The sequence below is a fragment of the Oryctolagus cuniculus genome, chromosome 5 (assembly GCF_051225735.1).
Source record: "Oryctolagus cuniculus isolate XC-2025 breed Fujian yellow rabbit chromosome 5, ASM5122573v1, whole genome shotgun sequence".
NCBI classification, from domain to species: domain Eukaryota; kingdom Metazoa; phylum Chordata; class Mammalia; order Lagomorpha; family Leporidae; genus Oryctolagus; species Oryctolagus cuniculus.
The window spans coordinates 84,697,998-84,721,034 of NC_142871.1; the positions used below are offsets into that span (position 1 = coordinate 84,697,998).

The 23,037-nt window shown below is 41.1% G+C and overlaps 2 protein-coding genes across 8 annotated transcripts in view; one reads left to right on the plus strand and one right to left on the minus strand.

The window, feature by feature from the left end:
* Positions 1-8,465: 8,465 nt before the first annotated feature.
* Positions 8,466-23,037, plus strand: part of AKIRIN2 (akirin 2) — a 30,034-nt gene continuing 15,462 nt past the window's right edge. Inside the window, exon 1 of one of the 4 annotated variants that reach the window (XM_089332925.1) lies at positions 8,466-8,759. In XM_089332925.1, the coding sequence (XP_089189051.1) occupies positions 8,564-8,759 (196 nt within the window). In that variant the 5' untranslated portion in view covers positions 8,466-8,563. Of the gene's footprint in view, positions 8,849-9,552; positions 9,577-14,185; positions 14,966-23,037 lie in introns of those variants that run through there. The other 3 variants (XM_089332926.1, XM_089332927.1, XM_002714571.6) reach the window with 3 other exon arrangements.
* Positions 18,975-23,037, minus strand: part of ORC3 (origin recognition complex subunit 3) — a 95,249-nt gene continuing 91,186 nt past the window's right edge. For 3 of the 4 annotated variants that reach the window (XM_089332920.1, XM_089332918.1, XM_051854484.3), the window contains exon 20: positions 18,975-19,760. In XM_089332920.1, coding sequence (XP_089189046.1) covers positions 19,580-19,760 — 181 coding nt within the window. In that variant the 3' untranslated portion in view covers positions 18,975-19,579. The remainder of the gene's footprint in view (positions 19,761-23,037) is intronic. The other variant, XM_070073792.2, reaches the window with a different exon arrangement.

Below are 23,037 nucleotides of genomic sequence, written 5' to 3' on the forward strand. Positions count from 1 at the left end.
TGTGCTCCTATTATTCAAAAAAAAAAGGATTTGTGAACTTCTCTCCAGGGTCAGGGCAAATCTGCAGCGAATTCCTTCAAGACTCCACTTACAGGTCTGGAGCTGCTTGATTCCCACCACGCCCCTTGGCTTCAGGTGGGCTGGGAATGTTTGAAGGAGCGCTTGTTCAGGTTGGATGAGTCAAATGGTGTCATTCCTGCAGACAGCCACTGCATTGCAGAGGGCACAACAGACTCTCAAAGGCTCTGAATGCAGGCAGTGGAGTTCACAGCTCCCACGTGGCTCCCAGGCACTAGAAGAAACCCCACAGTGGCTGAGCAGAGCCTGCTTTCTAGCTTCATGGTTCCTTCAGCCCAGGCCTCTGCTTTCTGACCTCCTAATCTCCTTCCTGTCTTTGTTCTTCCCCACAGTCACCCTCAGGAGGCTAGAAATACTTTTCTATTCCCAGGAAAGCTGTCCTTTCTTGGTACTGCATTATTTTTCCTTGATGACATTTATTTCATTTTGTTATTATTGCTTCAAGGCACCTAGCACAAATTTCCTTAATGGATTTAGGCTTTTTGGAAATACAAAACCTAGACACCATTTCTGCTTTCTGCTTGGTAGTGTTCTTCCTCTGAAGCTATGAATCACAGGAATTACCTGCTCAAACAGAGGAGGAAAGGATGGGCAGAAGTACTGGGAGAGAAGACTTACCATTCACATTAAAAACTACGTTCCTTCCACGTATGTTCTGTCATGAGACCCCTTTACACTCCTTTTCTTTCCTTTCATTTTAGAAAACAGCTTTTATTATCTTTTCAATAAATGGAGTACACATTGATGTTATATGTATACAGTGTGGGATGACTGAATCAAGATAATGAACATACACCTGACTTTAAATATTTACCATTTACTGGGTGCCAGTGCTGTGGCGCAGTGGATTAAAGCCTTGACCTGTAGCACCGGCATCCCATATGGATGCCGGTTCAAGTCCTGACTGCTCCACCTCCAATCCAGCTCCTTGCTAATGCACTTCGGAGAGCAGTAGAAGATGGCCAAGTGGTTGGGCCCCTGCACCAGTGTAGGAGACTCAGAAGAAGCTCCTGGCTCCTGGCTTTGGCCTGGCCCAGCTCTGGTCACTGCAGCCATTTGGAGAGTGAACCAGCAGATGGAAGATCTCTCTCTCTCTACCTCTCTCTGTAACTCTGCCTTTCAAATAAATAAAAATAAATCTTTTTAAAAATAAATAAATAAAAATATTTATCATTTATTTTTCCTAACTGGAATTTTATATTCAAAATCCTTTTACACCACTTTAAAAATCTATTTATATCTACCTATCTATTTATTTATTAATTTGAGACACAGAAATAGTACAAGACCAAGAGAAAAAGAAAGAGTTCATATCTGCTGGTTCCCTTTCCAGACGCCCACAGTGGTTGGGAGCTATGCTAGGGATGGGCCCACTGAAGCAGGGAGCTGGGAACTCAGTTCAGGCCTCCCAGGTGGGTGTTGAAGATCCAATTATTTGTGCCATCACCACTGCCTTCCAGGGCCTGCATTAACAGGAAGCTACAGTTAGCAGCCAGAGTGGGCATCAAACCCAGGTACTCTGATGCAGAATTCAAGTGTCTTAACCAGAGTCTCCATTGCTAGGCTAAACACTCACACTCCCCTGTACATCCTTACAAAACACTTGTTTATATGGGTTATATGTATTGATGGTTACTGCTTTAGAAATCATAAGCCTATTGTGTGTTAATAAAATCACATTATTTTATTTAAAAGAAACTCCATTTTCCCAAATAAGCAGAAAAGATTCAGTGGGAAGAATAGCATTATGTTTCTGTGAATCTTTGTAACATCTGGCATAAGAGAAGATGGCTGGATTTTCAAATCTGTGTCTGTAGTCAGTGTGTTATGACATCACATGTCAGGTAGCCTGTGGAAAACTCCCATGTACATTCATCGGCCAACAGGAGTGAAAGAGACAGACAACACCACAGTATTTGATGAAAACATTTTGACCTTGAGGACTTCCAGAAAGAGCTGCACTTTGAGAACTGCTGTTTTGGATCATCATGTGCTGCTAAAAAGTCCAGAATGCTAGTGCTGGAGGAAACACACATGATCACCGCCAAGGCACATGGGCGCAGCAGTTAAGGGCACTGATTTTGGAGGCAAACATTTCTAGGTTTGAATCCTCCTCAACTTTCTATAAAGCAGCCTTGGAAAGGTTATGGAAGTTATTTGTCTTCAGTTCCACTATGTAGGAGAGTAGTTCCTACCTGACTGAGTTGTTAATGAAGAAAATTATGCATTTTCTGAAGTTTACAGGTTATAATTTATACCAAGTCCATGTAGGAACTAATATTATCTTCTTCATATTTTTCCATAACTCACTTTCTAAACTCAAGTATTTCAAAAAAGAATTTTATATCTTTATTATAAATGGAAAACTACTTGCCCTGCATTGAAGATGCCACAAAAGTAAAATAGAACCTGTTGCCTAAGAAAGTGTTAAGCCTAAGACCTGCTCTCTTTTTGTTACGAAGGGAAATGAGACCTGCACCGAAGGGAGACTCTGCTATATGTAAACTGGAGTCAGAGACTCAGAGAAGGAATAGTTTTCTCATACTATGTGATGCAATTTCATTTCTGCCTTGCGCATGCACCACTAAAGCACCTTTCATACAACCTGAAACTATTTCCTCTGTCACCTCACAAAATTAGGAGACACTGAGATCATGTGTGTGAAGCCTTTAGCTCAACGCCGGGCACATGGGTAGGACTCTGCACGGTAGCTTTTGTTGTGTTTTCTAATTCATCTCTTTCTTTTCCCACAGGGGTTAAATGACTCACTTAAGCCCACAGACATTCGGTGGAGGACTATGAGTATGAGCACAATGTGTATCTTATGCCCCCTCATGAGTAAGAGCATGCCCTTGGGAACTGGACTCTGCCACTCTGGAGCTGTGTGACTTGGACAAGAACTCATCTTTTCTGGCGATACAATAGCAGCTAATTCATAAGGTAGTAGTGGCTTAATAAACATAAAGCACTTAGAACAGTGGCTAACACGTAGTCAAGCACATAGTCAAACACTCCGTATATTTGCTAATAGCATTCTTGCTTTTTCACCATGATGGGTTCAATAGTTGTAGCCATTAACAGGTTACTATAGAAAAATTTTCAAACTATTTGATGCAAAAAAAAAAAAATCTCTCCCCATCCATATTGACCACACATTTGTAAATAGAACAAAATAAATTACTTGAAAACAAATTATTCCAAAGGAAACAATTAACCCACATTTCTGGTATCAGTTTTTTTTCTTTAGTCATTTTCACTTTGTTGTAAAGGCAGAGACAGAAAGAAAGAGGAAAAGAGAGAGGGGAGAGAAATACAGATTCCATCTGCTGGTTCACCTTCTAAGTGCCCACAACAGCCAGGGCTGTCCAGGCCACTGGCCAGGAGCCTGGAATTCTTTCTGGGTCTCCCAAATGGGTGGCAGAGATTCAAGTACTTGAGTCATTGCCTGCTGCCTCCTAGGGTACATTAACAGGAAGCTAGAGTAGAAGAAAAGGTGGAACTCAAACCCAGGCCTTTTGTTATAGGATGCTAGCACTTCATGTACTTTGTCAGCCACTGTGCCAAAGCTAGGCCCCTAAGCCCACGTTTTAAGATTATTAGATTCAATGATATAAATTTCAATATAATTGGGAAAAAATAAATTACAAAAATGTATACACTGTTCTGAAACAAGTTATGAAGGCAAAAGCAATTCTGCACATTAAATATTGATTAGTACACGAAATAAACACTTTGAATATTAATATTTAAAGTTTTTCATGTGATGAGTGAGCTTGCTTTTTGCTTCTTAATTTATCTAACTAGGTTGGATAGGTGACAACACTACTAACAAGGGATCATGTATATCCAAACACTTACTGATTGTTTCAATAACATTCATAGTAGGGGGAATTAGTCTCACAGAGGTAGGTTGATGAGAAAGGAATAAGAGAATTTAAAGCAATTTCAGTAAGCCCACAGACACGTTTTTAACTTTCATCTAAAATGAAGCAGGGGACATATGTATCCTACATTAATTTTCAATCTTCATCAATAGCCAGTTCCAAAATTGATCCTTTAAAGTTATGGTTAAATTTAAATTATCCTTAATAAACAAATGAGCAAGACAAATTCTGGATTTTATAGGCATTGGGTCACAGTTGACAAATTATCCTTAAACTATTAAATGTCCTTCTAGTGCTAGTATATAGCTTGTGTCACGTTTGACTCGCTCATTTCAGTTCAACACCTGAACTATACCTGTTTGACAACACCAGTCCTCGAGTGATGCCCTTGCATGTTGTGACTATGTCAGATTGCTATAAAAGTTTTAGACTGTCATTGTTGATTTATCTCTGTGCCTGGTAACAAATCCATAGACCACACTTTGAGTAGAATTGATACAGAGCTCAGTGCCAAAATGATGAGTTGCATCATCTTAGGAGAAATAATAGTTGAATGGCAGATGATGCTTCAACTTTGGCTCAGGACAGTTTTAACTACTGGTTACAGTAGCTATCTCTAATTCAAGCATGGGCATCTTAGGTGCCCCAGAAATGCGTGAGAGGAACACCCTTGCAGTGAAGGGAATGGTAAAATGTTTACAAAGGAAAGAACACCAAAGCAAAATTAGTCCTTTCCTTTCCATCTGCAAGCCACAGCCTTCTGTTCACACTCACAGACTTGCACAGTAGTTGTACTCACCTTGAAGAGCTGAGCCCGGGTAGTATTTATCCAGAACTGGAACACCAGCACAAAGATGGGCATACAGCTAACACTTAGTAAGTGTTAAATGTATGGGTTCTGGGAGGTTAGTTTTGTTGCTGTTGAGGGTTAGTGACTAGGGAATGAAGGAACAGTTCAGTGACATGTGTCATCTTTCCTTTTTCTTGTTTCTCCTTCCTTGAGTTATGATCTCTTGGGAAGTAAACACAGTATCAGGTGCATTGTGCTCATTAAAAGCCATTCTGGGCTGGCGCCGCGGCTCAATAGGCTAATCCTCCACCTAGCGGCGCCGGCACACCGGGTTCTAGTCCCGGTCGGGGCACCGGATTCTGTCCCGGTTGCCCCTCTTCCAGGCCAGCTCTCTGCTGTGGCCCGGGAAGGCAGTGGAGGAGGACCCATTGCTTGGGCCCTGCACCCCATGGGAGACCAGGAGAAGCACCCTCTGTCTCTCTCTCTCACTATCCACTCTGCCTGTCAAAAAAAAAAAAAAAAAAAAGCCATTCTGAAACTCCATTCTTTCACACAGCAGAAAGACATTTGGATACAAAAATTCTCGTTGATCCAGGTGAGTATTTTCAGACTACTAGAATCCTTTCTTTCAATCTACTGTCTATTACAGGGGCCTTGTTTTAGTTATCTTAGTATCACTTGGGCCTCACAGTGGGCTTGGCACATACCTAAGTGCCGCTGTATGCTGTCCTTAGTACATTTTCCAGGGAGAAACTACGTGAACTGAGGCAGTGTCTCAAATTTAATATATGAATCATCTGGGGCATGTTGTTAATGTGCAGATTTTGATTCAGTAGCTCCAGGTGTACTCCCAGGTGATGCCAAAGCTTCTGACCCCTGGCTCACATTTTGAGTACCAAAGAACCAAGAGGAATTAAAGAAACCTCAATTTCTATTTCAGTAACTGCTGTTAGCTAATTAAATAAAAATAAAAACATAATTAATATGATTTAGGAATCATTGTTAGATCTCTGTAGATAAGTGCTAGCTATTTTGGAGATATGATAAAAGACATTCCATAGGAAAAGAAAATAAGTCATGTGGGCCAAATGTCATTCCATGAATACTCTCTGGGAACTCCCAATTGCCTAAAAGAGATGCAGGATATGGCAACAATCAGTCATCTCTTTAAGCTTGGTACCCAGAAAAGCAAAACACAGTGAAGCCATCATAGGGGACATTCCTGTGTGTCTTCTGGACCTTAGGTTGAGAGTCACCTTAAAAACTGTAAAGGGGCCAGCCTTGTGGTGCAGTGGGTTAAGCCACGGCCTACAGGGCTAGCATCTCACATGGGCACCTGTTCGAGTCCTAGCTGCTCCACTTCCAATCCAGCTCCCTGCTAATGCACCTGGGGATGCAGTAGAGGATGGCCCAAATACTTGGGCCCCTACACCAACATGGGAGACCTGGAAGAAGCTCCTGGCTCCCGGACCAGCCCAGCTTCAGCTGTTGCAGCCATTTGGGGAGTGAACCAGGAGATGGAAGAACTCTTTCTCTCTCTCCCTGTGTGTAACTCTGCCTTTCAAATAAGTAGAATAATTTTTTTAAAAAAAGAAAGAAAAAAATTTTTAATTGGTCACTTTCTCCTTATTTCCATTGTGATGCATTGTAAATTTTAAATTAATCTGTTTCCTTCCAGGTTTCTTTGCTACCCAAGTCAACAGTGTGGAACACACCATTGGGATATTATAAACTTGGGTAACAGTCCCAACTCTGACCTATTTTAGATGGTGTGACCTAGGAATGTCCCACAAGTTTAAGAGTCAAATGGAGGGGCCGGCGCTGTGGCTTAGTGGGGCAAGCCTCTGCCTGTGGTGCCGGCACCCCATGTGGGCACCAGTTTGTGTCCTCTTCTGAACCACGGATCCAGCTCTCTGCTTATGGCCCAGGAATGCAGTAGAGGATGGCCCAAGTGCTTGGGCCCCTGCACCCATGAGGGAGACCCAGAAGAAGCTCCTGGCTCCTGGCTCCTGGCTTCAGACTGGCCTGGCTCCAGCTGTTGTGGCCATTTGGGGAGTGAACCAGCAAATGGAGGACCTTTCTCTCTGTCTCTCTGTTTCTCTGTCTCTCTGTCTCTCTGTCTCTCTCTCTCTCTGATGTAACTCTGCTTCTCAAATACATAAATAAATAAAATATTTAAAAAATAAGTCAAATGGAATTAATACCACTATGATTAGGATTTTTAATATGATAGGATCTCATCCCCTCATATATTATGAATCTTGGTTTTAACTCACCTATCTAAGTAGGATTAAAGAGGATTACTCTGTAACCCAGCTTCACTGATTTGGAGCCCAGCTGTCCTGAGTTCCCTGTTTTTCACTCTCTCTAGTGTTATTTGTGAACATATCTCCCCCCCACCCCCTGCCCTGGCCTGTAAACCTCTCAGAAGAGGGAACTGTCTTTTCCATGTTGCTAGCCTCCACATTGCCTAACACAGTGTCTGAGACATAATAGGCTTGCAGTTCCTGGTTGTTTACACAACAGAAGTCACTAAGAGTTTTAAATAGTTTTTGTATGCAACCTACTCCATCCTCCATGTCACTTTTCACATTCCAAAATCAGCTGCTCGGGTATCACTTTAATTAACCTGATCACTGTCATCTTCTCTTGTAATCTAAAAAGCAGACTGAACTTCAAGAGTTAGGAATCAGCCATAATCCTGACATTCATTGCTCCGGGACTGCTTCTCAAAGAACATTCGAATCGGGTTGCTGATCTCCTTCTGAGCAATAACTGTGGTCTTCGTTTCAACAATGTTGTGGGTTTGGGATTGACAATTGTGAATGACCAAAACAAAAAATAAAACTGCAATTAGAATACCAGTTTGATAGTTGGTATCAGAACAGGGCACTCCGCTTTGGGAAGACACCTCAAAAGCCTTTGAAACACAATAGAAGTTAGCTAGGGAGCCACCCAGACATGTATTCAGAAGTGACAGTTAAGACCATTTTGCAGGACTAAGGCAAAATTGAGTAGTGGCTCTAGCAGCAGTCTTCTCAGGAGTGCAGGCACCGAAGGGGTGTATGTGGAGAGGTGTAAGTGTCTCAGAAACTGGACCTCAGCAGCTGTAATTGGCCTCTGGGCAGTCTAATGGACAAGAAGATACTCTTGAGACTCCTGCACTACCTCAGGTTTCAGGAGCTCTTGGAGTTTGTCTTAGCATGATAATAATAGCCTTCGCTGACTAAGGGTTTACTATGCACTAGACACTGTTGTGAGATGTACTTGTTCTTAGTTTTCAGATAGATGGTAATCGGGATGACTTTTTTCTGGAGAAAAAGAATTATAGTCCCTTTTTGAAAATGATTATGATAAATGGAACTTTTGGAAAAGAACTCAAAAGAGGTATAAAGCAATGTTCTTTGAAAGCGAAAACTATGTCTTGCTCCCACAGACCCACTCCATGACCCACTGCTCAGAGGCAAACCCTATTACAGGTGTGGACTGGTGTTCTTAAGCTTCAAATGGGGACTTTTTTTTTTTTTTTTTTTTTTTGACTCAACTGGCCACCAAGAATAACTCATTGTGGGACACAAGTTCCAGATGAAATCTAACAGTTACTTGGGTACCCCCATGAAGCCCTAGCCTTATTATAGGTCCCAAGGGCTGCAAGTGACCAATAATTGATCCCAGGGTGATACTTGTTATCAGTGGGTGGGGTAGAAACACCCTGTCTCCTTTCATGAGGAAAGGCTGGACCTCCTTCTTCATTGCCTTCATACCATACACCTGGCTCACCTTCTAACAAAGGGCTTGCCAAAGAAGCCCAATGTATCGGAGAAGTGTGGTCATCATCTCCTTCTCCCAAGAAGCCTGCTCAGGGAAGATTCGTGGTGACATCATGGAAGCCCAGAACAGAAAACACAAGAGGGAACGGGAGCCTGACACAGACAGTGACTCCAACTCTGAGTCAGGCTTGGACGCATGCAGGACAATGGAACTGGAGCCGACACCTGCAGTAGAAGGTGTGAAGGCATTCTAAAATTCAGTGACTGGGAGAGGTTGGGACAACGTTCATGGGTCTGAGATGTCCAACCAATTGGGAGAGGGTGTGGTAAGCTTTTCATTATTCATCAAATGTTTCCTATTTATTTTATCCCTAGCACTATTTTATGCAGTGCATAGAATATGCATGGCCCAAAGTTTTTCATGTAAATTAATTTCAAATAACTGAAACACTTGATTTTCTTAATCTTAAATATTATCACTAGGACACTTTCTAAAATCATTTGTTTCACACCTTTTGAATTGCATACTAAACCTAGCTTGCGCTTTTCTTCTTGAGTCAGGGTCACCATCTTGTATGCTCATTTAGGGTTTACCAGCTAAAACTACAGGACACCCAGCAAAATTTCAGCTCAATTCATGAAATATTTATGATAAGCTTACACTAACAGATTATTCCTTATCTAAAGTTGGAATTTAACTGGACATTTTATATTTCATCTGTTAAATTTGGCAACTCTATGGTTATTATAATGTAATAATCCAGTGATTTTCAGTTGCAGTGTAGCCGTAGCAGACTAATTGTCCTGACAAATGGATGTCTCAAGACTGTTACGCTTTTTTTAATTTTGTAGTTTTTTTTTAACCTAAAATCTCTTTTCTTGTTAGCCAATGATAGTATTTCTTGTTATAGCCAGTGTATTGCATTTTCAATTCCCCTTTCCCTCTCCTTCTACTTGATTCTTATAATTGATTTGGGCTGGGAAATAAGATTCCCACATGTGACTGAATTTTCTATAAAGAGTCACTCCTGAGCAAGGGTACAGATACTTGAAGGTAAGTACTTGAGAAAAGTGTGTACTTTTAAAAATAAGGACTTCATAAAATCTTATTGTTGACCGCCCAGACACTATTATGTGGTTTCTTTCAAAGCATCTCCTGGAGTTGTGGTGGTTTTTATAGGGCATTATACAACGAGAAATAAGCCTCTGATGGAAGAGATTAATGATGGATATAAAAAAAAACCTTGCAACTGTGTTTTACACTTGAGCAGGATTCTGTATCTTGTTTCTGGAAATCTTTACAAAGAGCCAGATGCTGATCTGACTTGAACAATCTACAGGGAATCTTGCCTTAACACTGCAATCAATAGTCCAGCCCCTGAGTTGGGGCTTACCATGATGCCACTAAGGGTTGTTCAACTTTATGGTGGTACAAAAGTGACATGTAAGAAAGTGTACTTGGAATTTTGAGTTTTTTTCCCAAGCTACTGACATGTAGCACAATATTCTGAAGGGCAGCAGAAAGGTAAATAACAGATTCTATAGTACGTTGAGCTGCTGACCTATGATTTTGGTAGGGTGGTTATAGTAAATGCACTTCCAGCTTACGATAGTTTCAATATATGATATTTATCAACTTATATGAGTCTATCAGGATGTGACCCCATTCCAAACAGATGAAAACAAAGAAAAACAGGCCAGCACCACATCTACATTGGAAAATACTATGTATTCCAAATAGGGTGCTTAGAAAAGGTGCAGGTCAGCCTGCAATGGAGGAATCACAATGTCTATTCTTCCCTAACTGCACGCATTTTTGCAGTGATTAAACATTTTTTTCTGCCCCAGGCAATGTTTGTTCTGAGTATGGATTTGAAGTGGCTTCTGAATTAGAATTGCTAATGGTGAGCCAATAATTATTCTTACTCAGTACAAAGAGTCATCAAACACCTATCCACACCTTATAGTTTTGCATTTATCTTTATTTGACATCAGAAAAACTTGTGTAAAATGATTTATGGTGCAAAGAGCAACTTCAGTTTCAAGATGATGAAGTTCTATGCTATCTAGCTATGTCTACTTTTACTGGCTTTAGTCAAAGAATGACTCATCAGAATCAGATCCTGTGGAATATTTTGGGAGGTGTTAGAAAAGTCTAATACCAAGAAAAAAACCAGAATCTTAGTAAAAGAGTTTGATTTTTTTTAGAGGCTTCTATGGTTACCCATCAGAAAATACTTGCTAGATTGGTAAAACTATTCTAAATATTTCAGGCCTTTAACACTTGTTACAGGCCTTTTTGGTCACAACAAGAGCAATTTTCATCTGTGTAGGTCACTAGAGCCATTAGCTGTACTATATATTTAGAATCATGTGGCCTGATTCAATTTATTAACATGGTAAATACGGTTTCCTTTTTCCTCTTGATCAACAAAATAAAAATTCACTTCTAAACTATGTTAAGGGGCAGGCATTTGGCAAAATGGTTGAGATGCTGCTTGGGACGCTCCCATCCTATATGGAGTGCCTGGGTTTGAATTCCTGTTCCATGTCCAGTCCCAGCTTTCTGCTAATATGAACCTTGGGAGGCAGCATATGGTGGCTCAATTAGCTGAGTTTCTGCTACTAACATGGGAAACCCAGTTGGAGTTTTGGGTTCCTGCCTGGCCCAGTCCTGGCTATTGTTGGCTTTTGGAGAGTGAACCAGCAGGTAGAAGGTCTCTTGTTCTCTCTCTGCCTCTCAAATAAAAATAAATTTTTAAATTAAAAAATAAGCTATGCTAAGACTTATGGTTTTCCAGTATAATTACTATTTTCAATTTTAGCCAAAGAAATACATTTTAGGTTCTTTTTATCTCTAATAAATTTCTTGTACCCTAAAATATTGTTATAGTATTTTAGTAGATACCCTGTCTTAAAGGACAAGGATAATATGGACAACTGGAAGGATAGGGTAATTTTAAAAATATTTAAGAAGCATTCAATGAATGTTTATTGAAATGTGCAAGGTACTACATTATTGGTAAGGAGTTAACACCGTGGTGGGAGAGGCAGAGCCATGAACAGAGAATTATATTACAATGTGGTGAGGCTAATGATGAAGATATGAGACAGGTGTGTCTTTTTCTGTAACTCAATAAAACTAACTCAGCCTTGAAGTATTGGGGAAGGCTTTCTGGAGGAGTTAATGCCTGGGTTGAGTCTTAAAGGGTAGGTAGTCAGGCAAAAAGGGCAGAGAGAGACTTAGCAAAGACACTGACGTGAATAGGGAAATGTCTTCTTGGTTCTGAGTTTCTGAAATAGCCTCCTTAGTCATTGGTAGAAGGAAAGGCACTCCAGCCCAGTCATGTCTAATCTTGATATGCTATGTTGTGGTGACCTATGTAGTGGTGACCTCACGGACAGCTATTATGACTGTAAGCTGTCAAGTTTGCCACATAGCCCCTACATGTTTAGATACAACTCTTTCCCCATTTTCCAAGCAGTCTACTGTATCTCAAATGATAATCACAGTCCCTTCCTGTATGAGTTTTCTGTGACTGCCTTAACAAGGTTCCATAAACTGGATGGCTTAAACATCAGAAATTTATTGTCACGTGGTTCGGAGAATAGAACTCTGAGATCAAAGAATCATCAAGGTTGTTTCCTTCTGAGCACTGTGAGGGGAGAATCTGTTCCAAGTTTCTTTCCTAGCTTCTTATGACCTGCTGACAGTCTTTGCCGTTCTTTGGCTTACAGATGATCACGCTAATCTATGTTCAAGTGAGGTAGTGCCTGTCCACAAATTGCCCTCTATTTTTTTTTTCCTTAAAGATTTATTTATTTGTTTGAAAGAGTTACAGAGGGAGGGAGAGATAGAGACAGAAAGATCCTTTATCCTCTGGTTCACTCCCCAAATGATTGCAATGGCCAGGTCTAGGCCAGGCCAGAGTCAGGAGCTTCATGTGAGTCTCCCATGTGGGTAGCAGGGGCCCAAGTACTTGGGCCATCTTCACTGCTTTTCTCGGCCATTAGCACAAAGCTGGATTAGAAGTGAAGCAGCCAGAACTCAAACCAATGCCCATGTGGGATGCTGGTGTCACAGGTAGCGGCTTTACCTGCTATGGCACAATGCTGGTCCCCCAAATTTCCCTCTTGATACAAGTCACATTAGAGTAGGATCATATCTTATTCCCACTCTAGTATCAACTGTCTTATCTAATTATGTTTGAAATATCCTTGTTTTCAAATAAAGTCACATTATGAGGTACTGAGGTTAGGACTTCAACAAGAATTTTGAATGGACAAAATTGAATACAGAGTACCCCTTTCCAGTATAAATTCTACAGCTTAATTTTAATTTCAGAATATACCAAGAACATAAATTGTTTTTGCTTATTTTCCAGCGGTTAACCTTTTTGTAGTTACATAAAATATATTCTGTTAATTTTCACAGTATCATGGAGTGTCTAGAGTTTAGTAAGTTTATCTAGTCAGTGTCTTAACCCACTGTTTCATTAAATACTGATACTTCTCAAAAGATATTTTCCAAACAGTATAATATCCTAAATTAAAAGTATCATGACTTAGTTGTGAACACAGTGTGATAAGGAAAGATTCTGAGGTATTGAACAATTCGATAAAACAAGAATATATTAAGCTACCGTCCAAAGAAGGTATAACAAACAATAGACAAAATGGCTACAAAACATGTTTCTGGATAATTTGATATGGGATTGATAATAATTGGCTAATCTGGCATTCCCATAAGAAAATTAGTTCTTATATACTATTGATAACTTCAAGAGTAAAAGACAGAGAACTGGTGATCATTTCTACATAAATCTTTATTAATTTTATATTGAATTCTAATTTTTGGTATCTGATTAAAATTACAACTATTAGGTCCTTTTCCCCTCTACTTTCAAAATGGGTCCACTGTGTAGATAATTACCTAGACAATTCGTTATGTCTTGATTTCTTTTTTACAGTTCATAAGGTACTTGTATACACCAATATTCAACAGAGATAATAGCATTTCTGAAATCACTTGCTTTTCACCTGGAGCAAAACAGTTTGGTCCTGTATTTGTTCAAATCCTGTTCCTGTACAGAAGCGTCTGGCTTTGCAGAACTTAGGTGGATGGGCAAAGCATCGCATTCCACCAATGATCGAAAATCTCGATACTATTAATGCTGTTTTCTCTTGGAATCCTAAATAGATTTCATGTTCTTGTTATTATTTCCTATGACAGGTTTTGCTTTTTGGCTCTGTTAACATCCAAAATAATCTATTCTGTGTTATTTCGTTGGCTTAGTTTTCCATTTCCCGGTTGTTAAATCACTGTAGGAAAAACTAAGCCCTGAGTCATAGGAGCCTGTAGTACGTTTGCCTTGCTTTCCCCACAGGTTCTCGTCCTTCTCATCTACTGCCTCAGAACCTTTTCTTTCCTCTCTTATGCTAAGTTCCTTTTACACTGAAGCTGTGCAGGGGGATTTAAATTCCAACCCGGAACTCAGAATCGCACGCCTTGCATGACGGGAGTCGTGGTTTCTGTGACTACTCCATGACCGCCTTTCACGTCGATTTCTCCTCTCAGTCAAACACTACAATTCCCAGAATTCAACTACAGGTGGAGCCGCCCATTTGCGCACGCGCCCTGAGGCCGCAGGATTTGAATCGGCGGCGTTGTTATTGACGCCATATTGGGGCCGGCGGCGGGTGGAAGAGTCGTACAGTACAGGGGGAAGCAGTTGGACGTGTTCTCCTGAGCTGTTGCTGCCGCAGCAGCCTCGCAGTCCCTCGACAGCGACTGCTGCTCGCGAACTGCTGGCCGCGCTCGGGCGTATCAGGAGCTGCGTCTCGGCCTCCCTCCCCACGGGGCTGGTATCGACTTCCGAAGGAAGCAGGTTTCAGCTCAGGAGCGACTCAGGCGCGGCGCAAAAGCTTGAACGGACGGCGGGGGCGGCCGGAGCCTCTCCCGTGGGAGCCGCGTCTGAAGAGGCGGAAGAGCCCCCCACTGACGCGGCCGGCGTGCGCTGCCGCCCGCCCCTCCCGCTCTCGCCCGGGTCTGCCCTGGCCACTGCCCCTGCCGCGGAGGCAGCGGCGGCGGCGGCTCTCCGCGACCCGCCTGGCTCCTGCTGAGCCCGTGGCTTAGGCGCCCCTCGGGTCCCCTCCCGTCACCCCTCTCCGACCCCACCCGAGCCCGGCGCCTCGGCTGCCTGAGGCCATGGCGTGCGGAGCCACTCTGAAAAGGACTCTGGATTTCGACCCGCTGCTGAGCCCGGCGTCCCCGAAGCGGAGACGATGTGCGCCATTATCAGCGCCCACCTCGACCGCCGCCTCCCCGTCGTCGGCGGCCGCGGCCACCGCCGCCTCCTTTTCGGCCGCGGCCGCCTCGCCGCAGAAGTATCTCCGAATGGAGCCGTCCCCCTTTGGCGACGTCTCCTCCCGCCTCACCACAGGTGGGACCCGGCCCCGCGGGCTCGGGGGTGGGCGAGAGCACTGGGATCGTGGGGGCGTGCGCGGCAGGAGGCTGCCGGGGTGGGGGCACTGGACTGTGGTCTCCGTTCTCAGCACAGTGCTCGGGCGACCACATTGCTGATAATTAGCTCCTCGGGCTACGGAGACACAATAGAAATGGCCTGATGTCGAGGCGGGAGATGGGGTGGATGAGGGCCGGGCCGGTATTGTGAGGAAGAGGAAGATCTTTTTCTTTGGGCGGCATGACTGGAATCGAGTGTTTCCGTGGTCGGTAGAGCCCCGGCGGAAATGATCAGCGAGGGCGATGTTCTTCACAAATTTAGGCGAGAGAAGGCTCACATTTCACCCGAATCTGGATGTGTTTGCCCGAATCGATTGGTTGCAGCTATTAACTCTGGATTAGGTGGTTTGAGGCGAGGCGACGGCCCCTCCTCCAGTTCAGACATGGCTGATTTTAGTGTAGAGGGGGAAGGGGGTGGGGATGGATGTCACTGGGGCGAGATCTAGGCCTGTCATTAATCACCCACAAGAACGCCACTTTGGCTGAGTCAAGACCTGTTTCCCTAGCACGGTCAACAACAAAGAAAATAGTCTTCCCGAGTACTGTAATGTGATCGCACTATACGTCTAGACCTTGGGAATCTTGAACTTTTGACGAAAAGCGAATTGTACTGAAAATTGGGGCTGAGTGATTGCTTTTATTTGAGAAGGCTTTATTTCTGCCCAACAAAGTCACGTTGGGAGAAAACCACCTAGTCTTAAGAATTAATAAATCACCCTAAGGATCCAGGGGATTTCACAGACTTTTTTTGCTCTGTATCTTGAAACATTTCCTGAAAGTGACTGGGGAATGCCTTTTTGGCTGCTTTGTACAGCATGTGTGTGCCCGGTTTTTTTTCTGGACTTTGAAATCCTTGTGTGCCCCTGGCACAGTCCTAGGATAGGCTTTTGTGGACTTGAAGTGTAAATCGGGTTCCTTTGTGTGTAGCTTGCCAAGGTTTTTTGTGAGAGCCTTTGGTAGTAATATCGCATTAGACAAAGCCTTTTCATAGCTTAATTTAAATGTCTCCTTATCATTAGCTTTAAAAAAGTAAGAAGTGTATATACCTCTATATTTGGTAACTTCCGTTTGGAATTGACTTTATGAAGTTTTTTTTGTTTAATGCCACATTTCAAAATATCCTTTGCCAAACCATGAAAAGATTCAAATACCCAACTACCATTTTTACTGATACTTAACTTAAGGGCATACAGCTTAGAATTGTGGCCCGTTTTCACAGGCATTCCCAGGTAAAATGAATGACTATACCTATGCTGTCTTCTATATCAAGGTATTCAATTGATTGATTGATAGGTTTTACTTTAAAAAAACGAAAAAGGGAACAACCATTATCTGGAATGAGTTCCAGGTGTTTTACATTTTTAGTGCCTGTTTAGTGAAATGGTATGAAAACTGAAATGATGTCATGAGATTTGTACTTCGCAGCTACTAAGGCCACTTTCAAAAAAGCTGTAACCAATACATTTCGGTCAAGAAAGTGAATTAACAGGGTTAAATTTGGGAGTTAATGTACTTCTCAATGCTAAAGTAATCTTGTGCATTATATGTAAAATGGTGAGGGGTGGTTGTAACATGTCTCCTCACTTTAGAGAAAGTATTCAGAAAGAATTGTGATCATTGGCAAGCTTGTCATTTCGTTGATGTATTGGCAGCACTGGTTAATACAGTTGTCTCCACATCTCAAATTGCAATTAAATGATTATAAAAGTAAAGTTACTAGAATTCAAATCCACATTCATTTTCTGAAATATTTCCTTCATTCAAGGTGCTTTTTGACTTTCACTTTGGAAGTTTGGTCACTTGCTGAAACCTGAAATAACATCTGAATTGATCTTTTTATGAAGGTTGCTAAAAGTTATTTAGCTGTCTCAACTAATTTGAATATTAACAAAAAGTTGACTTGAAAGCTAGTTAACATTGCTGAAGTTAGACTTAATTAAAACGGAAATTTCTTTTTATTGTAATTTTGAAAGACATTCCAAATTAATTTAATTTGGCCTTGTGTTTATGGCCAGTTTGATGTATGCTTTTTTTTTTTGTACTAATATTTTCATAAAAGGAGCTAGTCTTACGCAAGTTTCAAGGAGCTTCTCAGTTTTCATGTGAAGAAACTTAGAAATGATTTTCCCAAACACTCAATTTTTAGATTGCTATTTTCACAGTGGCGATTCTTAAACTTCCTAAGAGTGGATACTCATATCCTTAGCTGAAACAAGTAGCCAGGATTGGATTTACCAAATTGAAATTTTATGGGAACTCTCTTTTCCTTTCACTTCTGTGGGTTCAAATATAATCTAAATAATTTAGTACTAGAGTTCTGAAGTTTATTTTTTTTCAGGGCATGTATAGTATGCAACTTATCTGTATTCTCTGGATATTTAATAACACTAGTTCCTTCTGATGGTGTAGTTGAAGTCGTGTTGTGGCTTTATTTAGTTTCAGACACTTGGACATGTGTTTTAAACCTTAGCTGTTATTTTAGTTTGACTTGACAGCTATCATTTAAATCGATATTGTTCAAACTGTTGCAACTTAATACTAGTAAAAAGGGATGGGCTAAACTGAAGGAAGTTAAGCTTTCTTGCTTAACCTCAAAACTTGAAGCCTTTATTTTGCTAATTAGCATTGTGACTTTTTTAGGGTCTCCTTTATCAATGCCTATGCCAACTCTGGTTTTTGGGACACCTGATTCACTAATTCAGAAATGTTGTACATCATTTAGGGGAGGGTCTAGAAAATACTATGGTGGTATTTTCATGCATCCTGGGAGCTACAAATGTGTTTTTTTACATTTTTCATGGTTGGAAAAGAGAATTACTTCATGACACGTGAAAATCTGTGAAATTCAAATTTCATTGTATATGAATCAAATTTTATCGGAACGGAGCTTTTTAAAGTTCCATATGTTGTAGGCTACAATGACAGAGTTGAGTAGTTGTGACAGACTGTATTGTCCCAAAACTCCATATTTGCTGTCTGGTCCTTTGCAGAAAAACTTTACCTATCCAATTAGGGTGTCAGCAGTGAAGCTTATAATACCTTGGATATGGAAAAGGAAAAGTAGATGATGAGGGTAGATATTTGGGAAAAAGGGGGCAATATTGTACATGATTGGAAGAAATGAATACCTCAGTGCATGAATAGTCATTGTGGTTGGTTAGTTGAAAGCAAGTTTCAAAGTATTCTGTCCTTATTGTTTGATTTTTTTAACACATCTCATTGTGTTACCATTTAGCCAAAAGATTGTCATGATATTCCCAAGAATAAAACCCAAATATTATGCAACATTTTAAGAGACTGTCCATCAAATGCAACGCATTGTTTTCATAATAGTGTGCTGAATGAATGATCTAGTGAACAGATCCTCCTGTGGATGTCAACCTATTTGTGAATTTGCTAAGCATATTAATACACGTTGTTTATGGGTTGGTACCATTGTTCTAGATTGCCTGAGGAATTAAGTTGGATGAACAGTTAAATTCCTTTGTGAGAACTCAGTGTATTTGCCGGAAACTTGCCATTAAAAATGGAAACTACAGCTTGTGAATGAAGAAGGCTTATGGGAGTATAGATTGTTCATTAGATACTGATGCATGCCTGCAGACAGAGACACCAGCTGGCTTAAATGAAATATAAATGGTTCTAGGCAAACAAATGAGATGTCTGTTGGAGAAGACAGCATCTCACTTCAGATGTCATTTATATTGAGCCAGAAGTGTCTTTTAGTATTTTGTGGTTATTTAGACAGCTGTTGCTTCTAAGGTTTTCAGTGAATTTGGCAAATAAATGTTTTCTAATGGTCTTTGTACTTTGGATTTTAAACCCAATATTTTAGGTAGAACTATGTATGTAAGTGTAGTTATTTCATAGTTCCATGAATTATGCATTTAAGAATTTTGCAAGTTCATGGCCATTAAAAACAGTGCACTTGTATTCATTACTGAGCTTTTTATTTATTTATTGACAGTAGAAAATAAGCGGTAACTTGAGCATAGAAAACACATAGGCTAAGCCTGGATAGTAATAACCACTATGGTTGCTATGGAAGCATAACCTGAAGTGTAAAGGAGAGTAATTTCTTTAGTTTTTGAATGCCTTTATAGGAAAAAGAATATATGGTGTATTGCTTGAGTAGGATAGGTCTTTCCTGTTGTTTAGATAGACCTGGGAATGCACAGTAATAGAAGTAATATGAGGTTGAGAAAAAAAATCATTAAAGTACCTAGTTTTGGGTATTTTTCCTATTTGAAAACAAACTTTTGAATCTCCTTGAAGAATATACAGTGACAGCATGAATTGAGTTTGGACCTCAGTTGGTTCAGGAAACTAATGGTGTTAAAGGAGTGGGTATTTTCAAGTACCTGGAACTCAGTTAGCCAGCAATTTGTGGTTCCTATAGTCCTTTGTTAACACATTATCTGTTACTGTTGACTTCAAGGGGTGTTCTCTGTGCATGTGTGAAACCACAGTGAATTTCTTGCCTTTGAGAAGACTACCTACTTTTTTTTCAGGTTTAATTATTAATTTGAGAGAGTTACACAGAGGAGAGGCAGAGAGAGAAAGGTCTTCCATCCTCTGGTTCACTCCCCAATTGGCCGCAAAGGCCAGAGCTGTGGCGATCCGAAGCCAGGAGCTTCTTCCAGATCTCCCAAGCGGCTGTAGGGACACAAGGACTTGAGCTGTCTTCTGCTGATTTCCCAGGCCATAGCAGAGAGCTGGATTGGAAGTGGAGCAGTTGAGACTCAAACCAGTGCACAGATGAGATACCAACACTGCAGGCAGCAGATTTACCTGCTACGCCACATGCTGGTCCCAAGACTACCTACTTCTAAAAAGGTATTAAGAGGAAATAACTCCTCAGACATGACCTAGCCTAGCATTTACAGATGCTAAAATGTTCACAAATGAATTTAATTCAAAGAGAACCATCTTTATTTTGCTGAGCTTGGGGATTCTAGAATTCATTTACTTAAAAGTGTTTCTCAACTTTCTAAACACATCTGAGAGAGATGATTCATCAGTGGCAGTCTTGGTGTAGCAACAGTTGTTAACTGGATTGGCTTGTACTTATACACATGATCTTTAAAAAATTTCTACACTCAAAACATTTTTTAATTCCATTTCCCCACAAACTCTTTAATGTATGCTCATATGGTTTGAAAATAATTCCAAGGTTGTTGTTGTTATTTTTACCATTTCTTTTAAACGTAGCACAAAATTTTTCAGATTTTCAGAGTGGACAGAGAGAGAGAGAGAGAGAGAAAGGTCTTCCTTTTGCTGTTGGTTCACCCTCCAATGGCCGCCGTGGCCGGCGCATCACGCTGATCCGAAGCCAGAAGCCAGGTGCTTCTCCTGGTCTCCCATGTGGGTGCAGGACCCAAGCACTTGGGCCATCCTCCACTGCACTCCCGGGCCACAGCAGAGAGCTGGACAGGAAGAGAAGCGACCAGGACAGAATCCTGCGCCCCAACCGGGACTAGAACCCAGTGTGCCGGCACCGCAAGGCGGAGGATTAGCCTATTGAGCCATGGCGCCGGCCTTAACTAAGATTCTTAAAGGTGCTAAAGTTGAAAGAAAAATGTTAGATTCTGTACCAGTTTTTTGTTTTGGACTGTTTTGTAGCAGTATAGTTAAATAGGTGGCATTTTATGACAAAAGTGTTTGACTAAAACAAGTTGTAATAAATACTGCAATTAAGTTTAAGACTTGGAAGGATACTTTTTTTGAGGCATTTGATAATACTTTCCAGTATTCCTTCTTTTTTATTTTGACAGGAAGAGTTAGTGAGAAAGAGAGAGAGAGAGAAAGGTCTTCGTTCCGTTGGTTCACCCCTCAATGGCTGCTATGGCCTGGCCCTGCGCCAATACGAAGCCAGGAGCCAGGTGCTTCCTCCTGGTCTCTCATGGGGTACAGGGCCCAAGCACTTGGGCCATCGTCCACTCCCTTCCTGGGCCACAGCAGAGTGCTGGACTGGAAGAGGGGCAACCGGGACAGGACCAGTGCCCCGACCCGGACTAGAACCCGAAGTGCCGACACTGCAGGTGGAGGATTAGCCTGGTGAGCCGTGGCGCCAGCCCCAGTATTTTTTAAACATGCATTACATAGAAAACAATAATTTAAATAGGCCCATTTATAAGAATTTTACCATTATCAGATTTGCTGATTGAAGAAATACATTTTTAAAGATTTTATAGGATTTTTAGGAAAAATATTTTTTGACATGAAAATCTGATCTTTTATTTCTAAAAGAACTGAGTGATTTAAGTGGACTTTTCTCACATGATGAGATGACATTGTAGCTCTATATTGAGCAAGGAATTCTTGGTAGTTGTTAAAAATCTGGTATGTCAGTTTTCCAGTTTTGGTATTCATTTTGAGCTGATGAGAATTTTGCAGTATAACAAAATTTATCTTTGTTGTGATGTTAGAATTTTGGGGGCTGGTAATTAACCTTACAGCACAGAAAAGAAGATTATAATGCACTTTTAATTTGTCTTGGGGTTTAGCTTTTTTCCCTTAAACATTTTCAATCACTAGTTTCAGTCTGCCACATATGTCACAAGCAGATCATCCTGAGATGATAAAGTGCTATGGAAAGTTATAATTTAATTAAAGTTGGAATTTTTCCACCTAAATGATTTTTGACTTGAGTTTCTTTCTTTTCTTTTTTTTAGATTTTTTTTTATTTATTTGAAAGAGTTACAGAGAGAGGTAGAGACAGAGAGAGAGGTCTTCCATCCTCTGTTTCATTCCCCAAATGGCCACAATGGCCGGAGCTGTGCCGATCAGGAGCCAGGAGCCTCTTCTGGGTCTCCCACATGGGTGCAGGGGCCCAAGGATTTGGGCCATCTTCTGCTTTCCCATGCCAGAGCAGAGAGCTGGACTGGAAGAGGAGCAGCTGGGACTAGAACCGGCACCCATATGGGATGCTGGTGCTTCAAGCCAGGGCATTAACCCACTGGGCCACAGCAGCGGCCCCAGGACTTAAGCTTCAATTTTGAGGTCTAGTAATGGACCTGGTTTTCTTTGCATTGTTTAAAATTTGAAATTCCTTTAGAATTCACTTGTTTTAAGCCCTTATGAGCTCAATTTGAATTCTAGATACTGTGCTTGGTTAGGCAAAAAAGAGTAAGTCTCTTGAGTGACTGGAGAGCAACCACATTTGATACTTTATTAGCTATCCAAACTTGTATTAAAATACTTTAATACCCTTTTAAAATGTACCTGTTTTTAATTTCTCATGAACATTTTCCACATTGACATTATTTCCATTTTTGATGGCCTGCTGAAATTGGTTTACTATTTAATCACACTTTAACAGCCTTTGAAACTTTTAAAAAAATGATTTTTTAAATAGATGTTGAAGTTGGGGCCCGTGTTGTGGCTTAGCAGATAAAGCTGCTGCCTGCAGTGCCGGCATCTCATATGGGCACTGGTTCGAGGCCCGGCTGCTCCACTTCTGATCCAGCTCTCTGCTATGGCCTGGGAAAACAGTAGAAGATGGCCCAAGTCCTTGAAGCCCTGCACCCGCATGTGAGACTTGGAAGAAGCTCCTGACTTCGGATCAGCGCAGCTCCGGCCATTGTGGCCAATTGGGAAGTGAATCAGCAGATGGAAGACCCCTCTGTCTCTGCTTCTCTGTAACTCTGCATTTCAAATAAATCTTTAAAAAGAATAGATGTTGAAGCTTTTCTTTCTGAAATTGTCTCAATATGTAGTATATATTCTTTTTCCTTTAGGTTTCATGTTTATTTCCATTAATGCTAATTCTTAGAAAACTCCCTCAAAAAAAGGGGGGAGAGGTTGTCTAGAGGGACTTTGAAGAATTAATCTTTCTTATGTTTCTTAATCTTAGAAAATGAACTAGCATTGTTGGACTGATTTAGCAAATGTAGAAAGCAGACTAGAATTTGAAGAAAGTCATGTTTTCAAACATTTCTTTAGATTTGCCCTTTAACTGTGATAGGGGATTACCTTATTTCTACTGTCAAA